This window comes from Protopterus annectens, chromosome 4.part1, assembly GCF_019279795.1.
Source record: "Protopterus annectens isolate FY-2018-M chromosome 4.part1, PAN1.0, whole genome shotgun sequence".
Taxonomy (NCBI): Eukaryota; Metazoa; Chordata; order Ceratodontiformes; family Protopteridae; genus Protopterus; species Protopterus annectens.
In genome coordinates this window covers 753744508-753757498 of record NC_056734.1, presented here as the reverse complement: position 1 = coordinate 753757498, position 12991 = coordinate 753744508, and the positions used below count along the sequence as shown (strand labels likewise).

Genomic DNA, 12991 nt, shown 5'->3' with positions numbered 1-12991 from the left:
CCTTTGGGGAACCCTTCATTCCATGAGAGAGCATTTCAAATGGCAAGGCCAGGAATTCTCAGACTCTAGGAAGAGGTTAAGGACTTTTTTTCATTTACCTCAGCATAGACCTTTGGCTATTCCTCCTGTATTAAATGTTACAGAAGATGTGTACTCTGAGTCAAGTGTTTCCCCTCATTCCCTCCCCCCGGCTCCTGTCAAACCAGACAGGTACTATAGGGTCCCAGACACACATCAATTCCTTTACAAGGGCCACTCCGCTGACCCAGAAACCATTTCCCAGGGCCCTAAAGGGGTTACAGCCACCACTGCTAAGAATCCACTGCCTTCAGAAAGGGATTCCAGGGCTTTAGAGAGATGGGGTAAAAAAGTGTATACTTCTTCCACACTTTCTATGAGAGCATTAAATTGTCAATTTCATATGATACAGTATCAAGAGTATCTGTTAGATGACTTGCATAAAAAACTAACCTCGCCTGAACCCCTAGATCGTAAGGCGCTGCAGGATTTGGTGCATAACTCTCAGCAGGTTAGCAACCATTTCTTACAGTGTGGTTATGATGCATTGGAAGCTTCATGTAGGTCAGCAATGACAGGTGCAGTCATACGTAGACATGCTTGGCTAAAGGAACAAACATTGCCAGATCATGTTAAAGCAAAGCTTCTGGATGCACCACTAGAAAAACAAAAGTTATTTGGTTCCACTGCTCAAGAAGTCTTAAAGAAATTTGAGGAAAAGGCTAAATCAGTACAAACAGTCAAAGATTTCCTCCAGGTTCAACCACCAAGATTCAGCAGGAATTGGCCTTCTAAGAATTGGTCCTTTCCACACACAGATAGATTTCAAAGAGACAAAAACAGACGTGCAAGAGGTAGAGGGCAAGCTCGAGGCTCCTACAGAGGACGTCAATGGCAGCCTCCTAACCAGAGAGGTAGTGCAGGACCTGCAACTACTGCACAAGGACAATCTCAATGACTTGACTTTGACCCCGCCAACCAGGGCTGAATTGGAAGCACCTTTGGGCAGAAAGCTATCTTTATTCGCAGAAAATTGGCACAATATTACAAAGGACAAATGGATACTGCAAATAATAGACAAAGGATACAGATTCCATTTTCATACATTACCAAAAAGACAAGGCATGCCAAACCTGCCACCAAATCAAAGGGCAGAGGCATTCAAGCAAATTTCAAAGCTACTACAAATGAAAGCAATAGAAAAGGTTCCTTTTACAGAACAAGGCCAAGGATTTTATTCCAGACTATTCCTTGTTCCAAGAAAAGAAAAGCAATGGAGGCCTATTCTGGACTTGTCCACACTGAATACTTATCTCATCATGCCAAAATTCAAAATGCTGACCTTACAGCAACTCCTTCCCATGCTGGGCAAGGGGTCTTGGCTGGGCACTCTAGACCTCAAGGAGGCATACCTGCATGTCCCTATCAGACAAAATTGCAGAAGACACCTCAGATTTCTTGCAGGTTCAGAGTATTCTCAATTCTCAGCATTGCCCTTTGGCTTATCTACTGCACCCACAGTATTCACGAAATGCCTGGCATCAGTAATTGCACATTGCAGACTTCAGGGGATTCAAATATACCCATACCTGGATGACTGCCTTATACAAGCGGACAGCCAACAAGCATTGTTAAATCACTTGAACTATGTCATCCGCCTACTACAGGCTTTGGGATACACAGTCAACATTCAGAAATCAAGACTCATTCCATCCCAACAAATAATTTTCCTGGGTGCCAAACTGGATACAAACACCCAAATGGCTTTTCTCACAGAAGAAAAACAAGAACAATTACCGGATTATTTCAAAAATCTGACAACACAAACCCGGATGACTGCAAGGAAAATCCTGCAGGCCCTGGGTTTCATGGCATCTTGCATTCTTCTGATTCCGCAAGCAAGGCTGCATATGAGGAAGCTACAGTGGTATCTAAAAAGTCTATGGTCTCAACACAGCCACAGCCTAGAAGCATTGATCCCCCTCATTCCATGCCTTCAAAAGGAACTTCTGTGGTGGGCACAAGCTAGCCAGTCAAACAAGGGTCTGCCTTTCAGCAAGCCTCATACCAGCCAAACCATCACAACAGATGCCTCAGACCATGGATGGGGAGCACACATGGAGGGCAGATGCATTCAAGGACAATGGACACAAAAAGAATTGCACCTGCACATCAACCAAAAGGAAATGCTGGCGGTGATACATGCAATCGAGGCCTTCAAACACTTCCTGCATCAAGGCCACCTGCTAATAAAGACAGACAATACCACAGTTATGTGGTACATAAACAAGCAAGGAGTTACCCATTCCTATCCTCTTTGCAATGAATCTTTGGGAACTTTCCCTAAAACTCAATATAGAGCTGCAATCCCAGTTCGTACCAGGAAAGGACAATGTACTGGCGGACAGCCTAAGCAGAAACATCATGGATCCACACGAATGGATGTTGCACCCAGACATTTTTCTTCAGATAACACAATCATGGTGAAGGCCGGACATAGATCTTTTTGCCTCCCAACACAACCATCAACTGAAGAAATTCTGCAGAAGGACATACCATCCTCAAGCATGGAAAGTGGACGCTCTCTCCTTCAGCTGGAACACTCTAACAGTATATGCATTCCCACCTCTTCCGTTAATGACCAAGGTCTTACTGAAGATCAGGACAGAGCAACCAAAAGTGATTCTGATAGCTCCGGACTGGCCAAGACAACACTGGTACCCACTGTTAAGGAGCATGTCACGAACGAATCCATGGCCTCTACCACAATGGCCACTTCTTCTGACACAGCACAATTACAAAACTCTGCACTCCAGCCTACAAACCTTGCAGCTAACAGCCTGGAAGATACCTTGACTCCTCGTCAGGATACACTCTCCAAGAGGGTAAAGGATATCATCCTGGAAGCTCGGAGGCCTTCCACTAGAAAGGCATATTCAGCAAAATGAAAAAGATTTCGTATCTGGAACACCACAAAGGGTCAAGATCCGACAGTGATGAGCATTCCACATATCCTAGAATACTTGGCTGAAATGCTCCACAATGGCCTTTCTTATTCTTCCATAAAAATACATGCTTCAGCAGTATCAGCAGAGTACAACACTGATCCACCTGTATTTTCTCATCCACTGCTAAGACAGTTTCTAAGAGGGATAAAAAACATCATCCCTCCAAGGAAACCTCCAGTACCTACATGGGACCTCAACTTCATGTTGGAAAAATTAACTCTACCTCCTTTTGAACCAGCAGCATCTTCAGAACTACAATTCCTGTCTTGGAAGACAGCCTTCCTTCTGGCTATAACCTCAGCAAGAAGAGTATCTGACTTGCAGGCCCTCATGGCAGTACAACCATTTCTCATTTTTCATCAGGACATCAGATGTCATGCTGTACTATTTTTTTAAGAAGGGTTTTGCCTATTTTCTTTCTTCTTTTCCTTTATATCAACAGTTTTAAATTTTATTTTTCAATCTTTAGCTTTTCTACCTGAAAGGGATGTCTTGCCGTAGACAAGATTTCTTCTCTTCAGTCTGCAGTGTTTCAGATGCATTCTTCTCTACCTGGCATAGCAGCTGAATGCCTCAGGACACTAGTACTTACAGCAGCTTCAATCTATATAGTCCCTCATTCCAGCTTTCTTGGGGGATCCTCAGAAGACTCTCAAAGTACAGAGGCCTTGGTTAGCCGATCTTATGTGTTTTTAGCTAACAATCTCCAAGGAATGTAATGCTCTGGGACAGTTGTGGTTTCATATATCTACTTCAGTTCTTACTCCAGGCACCCCTTTTCATCTTCACACCCCTGTATTAGCTGTTACCATGGACACCTCTGCCTTTGGATGACTGAGGAGTTGTAAAGGTTAGAAGTTCAAGGCATAGTCACAGACTGAGGTCAGGCTGCCTAGCATTGTTGTAGAGATGAGGGCTGGTCTCTGTCTGCAGGAATTTCAGGACACACTGATAGGGAGCAATTGCTATCAACATCGGAAACGTGAAAGTGGTATGGTGCATTAAAAATCTGTTAGGAACTCTGTCTTATCTGTCTAAGAGGCAGTGTGACTATGGAATTGAACCATGCTAGCCAACCAAATTCCTGGGGAAGTCTGTTCGTTAATGGATAGGCTTAGTTCATAGATTCATAGGTTCATACTAGGCTATCTGCCCTAGGGCATTTATAAGCCTAGCCAGAGTTGTGTGGCTTTCACCACCCCTTAGGTTGAAGAATACTATACCCATTAGTTTGCCGTGCCTCTGTCCAGCAGTGATACAGAGATGATCCCCGGGGTAAACCTACGATCTCCCATCCACTGGTCAAGATTCCTCTTGAACAGAGCCAGCGAGGTGCTCTGTCTCACATGGACCGGGATTCTGTTCCACAGCATAGGGAGTCTCTGGGTGATGAATCTGTCCCTCCAGCACATCCTATTTATATCCGTGTTGAGGTTTAAGTCTCTTGCTCTTGTGGCTCTGGTGGATTTGGATTTTTGAGGTGGAGCATGTCCATTAATTCCGGGTTGGACATGGCCTTGTATGTCAGGCACAGGTCACCTCTGAGCAGACGGTATGTGACTGAATAGAGCTGGAGTTTCTTCAGTCTGGCAGCATATGGCATATTTTTGAGCCCCTTTATCCTTTTGGTGAGGAACTTTTGGGGTCTTTCCAATTGCTGCAGGTGTCGGGTAAGATACATTCCGAATGGGGCATTGTACTCAATCATTGGTCTGATAAGTGAAGAGTACAGGGAACAATGACCTCCCTTGATCTGGATGTGAATCCCTTCATAATCAGGTGGGCAATGTAGAAGGTCCTCCTAACCACTTTGGCAATGTGAGTGTCAAAAAAAAGGTTACTGTCAACTTGGGTCCCCAGGTCCCTGATAACCTCTTCTGTGCTTAACGGGTTGCCACCTATGTGGTAACTTGGGGTTACCTTGTTTTTACCAAAGGGGTATGACTATACATTTTTTGGCGTTTAGCTTAAGGCCATGGCTCTGGCACCAGTTATCCGTTTCTATGAGACCTCTCTGAAGGATATCTGTGTCTGATGGATTTTCAACTATGGCACCCAGTTTGCAGTCATCTGCAAACTTTGTCAGCCACAATCCTCCTATGTTTGCCTGTAGATGCCGAACAAGAGGGGGCCCAGGACTGAGCCCTGTGGGACACCGATTGTGACCGGCTTGGAGTCTGACATGGCACCAGCAACTGTAACCCTGTGGGTTCTGTCCTTGAGCCAGTTTCTTGTGACATATGGGTTTACATTTAAGCTGGTGAGCTTTTCTATGATACCCGAGTGGGGTATTGTGTCGAAAGCTTTTGCAAGGTCAAGGTAGGCTGTGTGAACTGCCTTACCCTCATCAATGGCCTTGGTGACTGTTTCAAAAAAGTCAACCAAGTTCAAGAGGCATGATCTGCCCTTGACAAAGCCTAATTGGGTAGGATCCAATGTCTGTAGGTCCCCTATGTCTTTATTTATGAGTTCCATTATGATCCTCTCCATAGCTTTGCAGACCAGGCTTGTTAAGCTTATGGGGCGATAATTACCAGGGTCCGTAGAAGCACTGCCTTTGTGGAGTGGGACCACAGTTGCCACGCCACTCTTTGGGCACGTATCCTGTGGTAAGGCTAAGATTAAACAGCAGCCTTATGTGTGGGTTTAATTCCTCATTGAGTTGTGTAGCACACAGCCGGGACACCATCCGGTCCCATTGATGCTGTGTTTTTAGCTTTAGAGAGAGCAGCTCTCACCTGGGCATTTGAGATGATTGGGAGGCTACACTCTGCTGGGATAGATATTTCTCCTTTTGGGGGGGGGGGAGAAATTTGCACTGAACCTGTCTGCCAGTATGTTTGCAATGTCTGTGGGTTCAGTGATTTTTGTATCATTTTGGACTAATTCTGAGCATATCTGGGAGTTTCCACCCAGGTTTCTAACATAGCTAAAGAAGGCCTTATGATTGTCTTTTGAGTCCTTGGCGATTTTTCTCTCAAAGTTGGCCTTGGATGATTTTATGAGTGATCATAGTTTTTTACTAGTATTGATCAGAGATGTCTTCCCTTTTGGGATTTTGCTCTATCTTGTAGTAGCTTTCTCCTCTTGTTGTAAAGTTTGTTTATGGCTGGGGTCCACCAGATCGGGCGCTTGCCTTTGGTGGAAAGGGTCTTGATTTTATTTGGGATTGCTTGATCCATGCAATCCTGGAGATGCTCGTAGAAAGCATTTGTAATGGATTCAGCAGCGTGGGTTGTGGTTTCCAATGGCTCAGGGGCCTTGAAGGATACCACACCAGTCTTAAGAAGTGTGAAGTTGGCTTTTGAGAAGTTCTTCACTGTGGTCTTTTTGTTGGGGTGGGGCGGATGTGGATCTCCAGTGAGATTAGTTTATGGTCTGATCTCACCAATGAGTGATACACTTCCGGTGTGGAGCATTTTGTCCCCATGTTTGTGATGATCAGGTCTAGTATATTTTCACCTCTTGTGGGAATGGTGACAAGTTGTTCCATAGCATTTGAGTTTATGAACTCCAGGAACCTTTGGGCTAGGGTATTGGGGCTTGAGTAATGTTCCCAGTCTATGTTTGGGTAGTTGAAGTCACCCAATATGATGGTGTTTGGAGAGACATTTATACTCTCCAGTGTCTTCAGGAAGGCTGTGTGGGGTTCCTGAGTTTGAGAGGATGGCCTGTAACATGCTACAAACTGTAGAGCAGTTTTGCCTATGGTTAATTGCACCTGAATGGTCTCTGATGCTTCGTGAGTTGCCACCAGCCTGGAGGTGTGGGTATCCTTGATGAATATGGATACACCCCCTCCTTTTGTGGTACAGTCCGGGTTTTGGGGCCGGAACACATGATATGAGGTAAAACCTGATAGTGCCGGGGTGCTCTCAGGAGCCTTGAACCAGGTTTCAGTCACAGCACAGACATCGATGTTCTCCATACTGAGGAGGGCTTCGAGGGCATGCATCTTGAGATTTAGACTTCTGGCATTGAGCAGCATTAACCTTAGTTTTTTCCATTATTGTTTTCTAGGGCAGTGGTTTAGAATTTGAGCCTTGTCTAAACAAGGCACTATGGGGTGGCAAGAGCCTTTGCCAATATCCGGAAACCCAGGGGTGACAGGTGCAAGCCGTCCCTTGCGAAGCAGCGTGGCTTGTCAAGCATGTCATTCCAGGCAGACAGACATGGGATCCCCTTAGAATGACACCAGAAATTAAGCCAATTATTAAAACTGATCATTTTGTCTCTGTATTGTGGCATCATTCTTGGTGAAGGTAGGATACTGCTCAGGGTCAGGGTCATACCAGCCTGGGCTACATAATCTGAGAGCTCCTCTATGTCTCTTTTCATGTAGTCCAGGGAGGTACTTCTCAGGTCATTCACACCGGCATGGACAATGACTGAGTCATACTTGTACTTGCTGTGGAGTGACCTGAGTGCTTGTGTTATGTGGCGGATTCTAGCGCCCGACAGGCAGCTTACTGTGACCCTCTCCTTGTTCAGTCTGGTGAGTGGGACGTCAGTGTGTCTGACTATGGAGTCACCTATGACAAGTGTGTCTGGCATTGTGTTTGGCCTTAAGGGCTGTGACTGATTTGCACACTGACTTTGTGATCTATGTGTTGCTTGTGTTATGTCATGAGGTGGCAGTTGTTTGGGTGTCTGCTTTGGAGGCCACTGCTGTTTTGGTAGATTTTTGATCAGTGCCTCTGAGTATGTCTTTGTGTGTTTATGTGTTTGATTTGTGGTTGTGATAGTTCTATGTGAGACTGGGTTTATGGTGTGTGTGGTTACCTTCTCGTCCTGTCTGGTTTTGCCAGTCCTGAGTTGAGAGAGCTCAGCCTCCAGTTTGGCTATATAGTTGCATCTCTCGCATGTATTTGTGTTTTGTGGGAGGAGGAGAGGGTTGTCTGTGTACATGAGGCAATTGTAACATTGCCTCAATATTCCCAGATTCACCAGCTGAGCAGGAGAGGACGCTAGCAACTGACCCTTTGACATGCTAGAAGAAATGAAAAAGTTTGCTGTGTAACTGAGTCAGAAAGGACCTATAGGGAAGTGGGTGCTCAAGGGGGTTTTAAGCCAGTGAAGTACTTTGTATAATATAGAAGTGCTTTACCTGACTAAAAATGCTTTAGGAACAAGTGCTGAGCTTTACAGATAGAGAATAGACTGTTTAGATTACAAGTAGAGCAGTTCTAAGGGAAAAAATGAAGAGCAGACTTTACGGAGCCAGAAATAGTTTAACCTTGTTTAACCGGCGCTGCCCGATGGTGCTCTACTGGCAACTCCGCGCTACATGCAGAAAAGGCAATAAGTCAGTAGTACAGGCTAGCACACTTTAGTGGGCAGCTATACAATTAAATTAAACAGCAAACAAACACTTTTCGACTTGAATTAGACTAATTTCGACTAAAATGTACTTTTAAGTGCAGATAATAAAAAATGCAGTAAATAACTATGAAAACAGTTAAAGCTTGCTCTAGGTAAGCAGTAGAAGGTAAAACAAATATAAAAAACAGCAGGATACTTAATCAGGAAAGCAGTCACTTTTTTCCAGTTCTCTGTAGCCAGGAAGACTCAACAGGACCACGTGGAGCTGTGTCTGAGCAATATGGCTTAAAAAATGCCAGAGGCAGATTTTAACCAGGGAACTTCAAAAGAGCTAGAAATGGTCCAAAATGACCAATTACTATAGCTTCTTGTGCTGAAGTTACTTCCCTCAAGGACAGGTAGGCTATTCAAGGCTCCCACTCCCACTGGTGAGCTAAGAAACTTCCTTCTATCCAAGTAAGGCAATGGACAACACAGGAACTACAACACAGCCCAGGATACAGCAAGGCCTGTAAACTGGTCTAACTAGTTTAGGAGAGGCAGGAAAACAAGGAATATTTTTTTTTTTTTTGTTTTTAAATAGAAACACACAGAAATGCAGAAAAGGCAATAAGTCAGTAGTACAGGCTAGCACACTTTAGTGGGCAGCCAAACAATTAAATTAAACAGCAAACAAACACTTTTCGACTTGAATTAGACTAATTTCGACCAAAATGTACTTTTAAGTGCAGATAATAAAAAATGCAGTAAATAACTATGAAAACAGTTAAAGCTTGCTCTAGGTAAGCTGTAGAAGGTAAAACAAATATAAAAAACAGCAGGATACATAATCAGGAAAGCAGTCACTTTTTTTCAGTTCTCTGTAGCCAGGAAGACTCAACAGGACCACGTGGAGCTGTGTCTGATGCTACATAAGTGTCATTCAGCCTGTCTGTAGCACACAGGCTGAACTATCTTTACAATTCTGACCCCATACTGCATGCTGCAACCTTTTCCCATCATCTGTCATCCAAGAGAGTGTACCAGCAATGAACACAAGGTGATTGCCAGGGATTTTTAATGCTTTTTCTATTTCTTCTGATGTTTATACAGAAGGCAGTGTTGAACAAGTCCAGAATTGTTATTTTTCTCCAGTTCTGGCCTTATAATCAGAGAAAACCAGACTTTACCTCATCTTTTAGACAAGTTTTTATATCTCAGGCTCTTCAGAACCCAGATGACTTGCGCATCCTTAAGGCCACACCTGGGCTTTTCACTATTTTTAGCTTACTGCATGGTCAGTGATCAATGATGGGCAGCTACTGTAGTCTAGCCAGTGCAGTAATCCATGGACTGCACAAAAGGAACAAGCAGAGAGTTAGAGAAAAACTAGTCCAAGACAAAATATGCTGGAGAGCCATTTAATCAAAATGTGCCATGCCTCAGGAAAGGCAGCCAAGACTATTAACTCTTGTAAATATGTGAAAAAGCTGAAAGTGAATTGGAAACTAACTTTTTTTCCCAAAAGAGAATTGTAAGAAAAGTGAACTAAACTGTAAAAAGCTGTACTGAATAAAAAAAAATGTAAGCAGTATTTAAAAAAAAATAACAGTAAAGGAAGTTGCACTGTGCTTGTATTTTGGTACGTATATAGACGTGTAAAATATACATTTGGTACTTATGACTATATACTGTAGTTTGAAAATTAAATGATCTGTATTGCTTGATTGTGCAAATCTCTACATTATATTAAAACTAATGCTACTTAAAAAATGTTGCCTAGGTCTTATGATAAGGCCCTTTGGATAGTGGCTTTTTAAGACTCAAAACCCCACCCTCACAAAAGCAATTAACTGGGCAAAAAGTATCTTCACATTGAAGCCACAAGAAATTCTTTCTCTGGCTCTTGTAAAAAAGAGATTAGCCATTCAAGTCAGTTACTGCTTCGCTTGTTAGATGGTCATCTCTTGAATTTTCCTACTGGAGCATCAAGTGAACAGAAATCAGCAGTATTATATTGCCTGTATGGACTCTGAAAAAATAGTTTTTGATCCTGAAAGCTATAGGTAGGGAGGGCATTTCACTTACAAAAACAGTTAAGATCTAGTTTAGTTATAAGTTGGTATTTGCCATTTTACGTTATCTGTTAAAGCCTTTATTTTAAGTTTCTTGTACAAGGATATATCTGTTTGACTATTTGTTTTTCATGTTTAATGCTTTCTTTTTTTGTAAGTAAAGAAGGCTGTCATTAAATTTTAATTGCTTGTGGATGGTGGTTTATTTTTTGGCATAATGCATGTTAAACAGGTGTACAGCCACAGCCAACTGTGAGCATCCACCTTCAAATAGTCCTAGAACAAGCTTTTACTGTGCTGAAATTAGGCATTTATTTCCCCTGCTTTTAATACAGATGCTCGTAGAGACGTGACAAAAACCATGTGTCTAGTTTTGAAGTCCATGGTTTGACTGCCTATTGTGATTTTGAAGACACTAATTTCAGATGCCTGTAATTTCAGAAAATTTAAAAAGAATTTTGCATCTGTTGTGCCTATTCTCTCTCTAGGAGCTTTATCCCAGAGCTCCTGTTTCTGTACATACCAATTTCAAGTTGCTGCACCTTGGGGATGGTGGCAAAGTGTACTAATATGCCGGTTTTCGAAAATATTGCTACTTGAAATTGCTTTTGGAATTAGTGTTGACATATTCTTTAGTGGTTTATGATGGATTAATTTCATGTATTTACTTAGTCAAGGAAAGCATCATGTTGGATTAGGGGTTAGAACTTAAGTATGAGATAAGCTCTCACTGAATCTTGGCATAAATATAGTTGTAGGATCTCTTGGCAGCTGCCAAGAGTAGTAGCGGATATTACTTCCATGAATTTTAGTGGTAATATTTGTGCTGCTGGGCAGATTTCAAGTTGAATGATGACCTCATTCATAGAACACTTCACTAGAAATCCCCATTTAAGATTTTCTGTTAAGCCAAATTTTTGTGTTGTGACTAGCCAGGTTTGAGTGAGGTTATTTGTTAGATTTGTTAGAGTATTTTAACAAGTAGCTGCTGTGCTGTAGAGCTGACTAATTCTGTGTGTCCAGACGAGATCATTTAAGATGAAGCTTGTGTTTATGTTGACTGTACCAGTGGGGAAAAATAGTGATTATCTAGAATAAAATGTTTAATTTCCTCAGTTGTCAAAAGAATCACAAGTGAATAACGGACTTTCATTTTTGTTCTTTAGGAACCTGATAGCAGATATCTTTGGAGAGTCCGGTGATGAAGAGGAGGAGGAGTTCACGGTATGTATATCATATGTTTCTGTAAAATAGTTTAGACTCTAGGAAGAGAGTGATAAATTTTGAGGGACATAGACATTGAGTTTTGATAGAAGAGCCATTGCCTGAAATGACTTGCAGACTTAGGGAAGTGTGATATTTATGAACTGAACCATGATTTTCCATTGATGTCTGTAGTTTGGCTGTTTAATTCAGCAGTTGATTTCCATTTGGAAGACTTGCAACAGTGGTTTGGAAATGGACTTGGGTGACCATCTTTTTTTTTTGATAAAGTAGGTTCATTACATGGTTGATCCCTTTTCCTTTAAGCAGGGATCTGGTTAATGATGTAAAGCTTCATTTGACCATCATCAGCTTTCTGGTGGGAGTGCATGTATTGGTTGACTTGTTCTTGATATTCTTGCATATTTAATTGGCAGTGTCGTAAATCGACAGTGAACTGCTGATCATGTGTTGCAGTCATAGTATACAGAATCTATGCTGCAGGCCTGTGTCCAGCTGGATTTTATTAGAGCTGAACACCCCCCTGTTATGCAGGGCGGACTGTACTTTCACTTAGATGTTGGCATGTTGTGGTTTAAAGGTGACAGCTTTCTGCACCATCTTTTTTGCCACTGACATATGTGTATGTTGAGCTTTTGTCAGCCCAGCGTCAGCTTAGGCCTGTTGACTTGAATTGAGCAGATAGATATTATTGACTTTTATTTTTCTACGTTTTATATTGCATCTTATCTGTGTGTGTGTGTGTGTGTATATATATATATATATATATATATATATATATATATATATATATATATATATATATATATATATATACATACCACCTTTGTGTTGTCTTTTCATTCAGCTGTCATAGGTGTTGTGTGGCTTGTCTGCTCCAGTGCAGTTAAAATAGGTGCTCTTGTAAAAGGCAAATATAAGAACTTCCTTATCCAGTGTTTTCTTTGTTTAGTCTCTTTCACATTATTTGTAATTGCCAAGTTTGTCAGAGTTTCAGTTGTAATACTATTCAGAGAAGGGAATTAATCTTCCAGTCACAGATGGACAAAATGATGCTTGCAGGCCTTGCTAAGTCTTAACGCTATTTCAGCAAAGTCACAGCTTCAGGGTGGCATGGATTCCATGTCATAACAAAAAAGTTATTACAGAGGGAGAAGCAAACCCAAAAGTAGAAGGGTAGTGTGCTTCCTGAGCAGGCTAGCTTCTAAGTTTTTTGTAAGTCTAAGGGAATTGCATCCACAGAGGCATCTGTGCAGTTTGTGGTACTGACTGTTTCCTGGCTTTTGGCATTGCTTCTCAGGTGACCTCCCCTCATTCAGGCAAGTGCATTTCCTCCCAGATATTGGTTGTAGTAGTTTCTTCCAA

General features: G+C 42.2%; 1 protein-coding gene across 1 annotated transcript in view; it reads left to right on the top strand.

Annotated features, from left to right (window-relative positions):
- The window catches only part of IWS1 (interacts with SUPT6H, CTD assembly factor 1), an 801761-nt gene that overhangs the window by 236613 nt on the left and 552157 nt on the right, over positions 1-12991 (top strand). The window contains exon 7 of the mRNA XM_044070501.1: positions 11569-11626. Within this exon, the coding sequence (XP_043926436.1) occupies positions 11569-11626 (58 nt within the window). The remainder of the gene's footprint in view (positions 1-11568; positions 11627-12991) is intronic.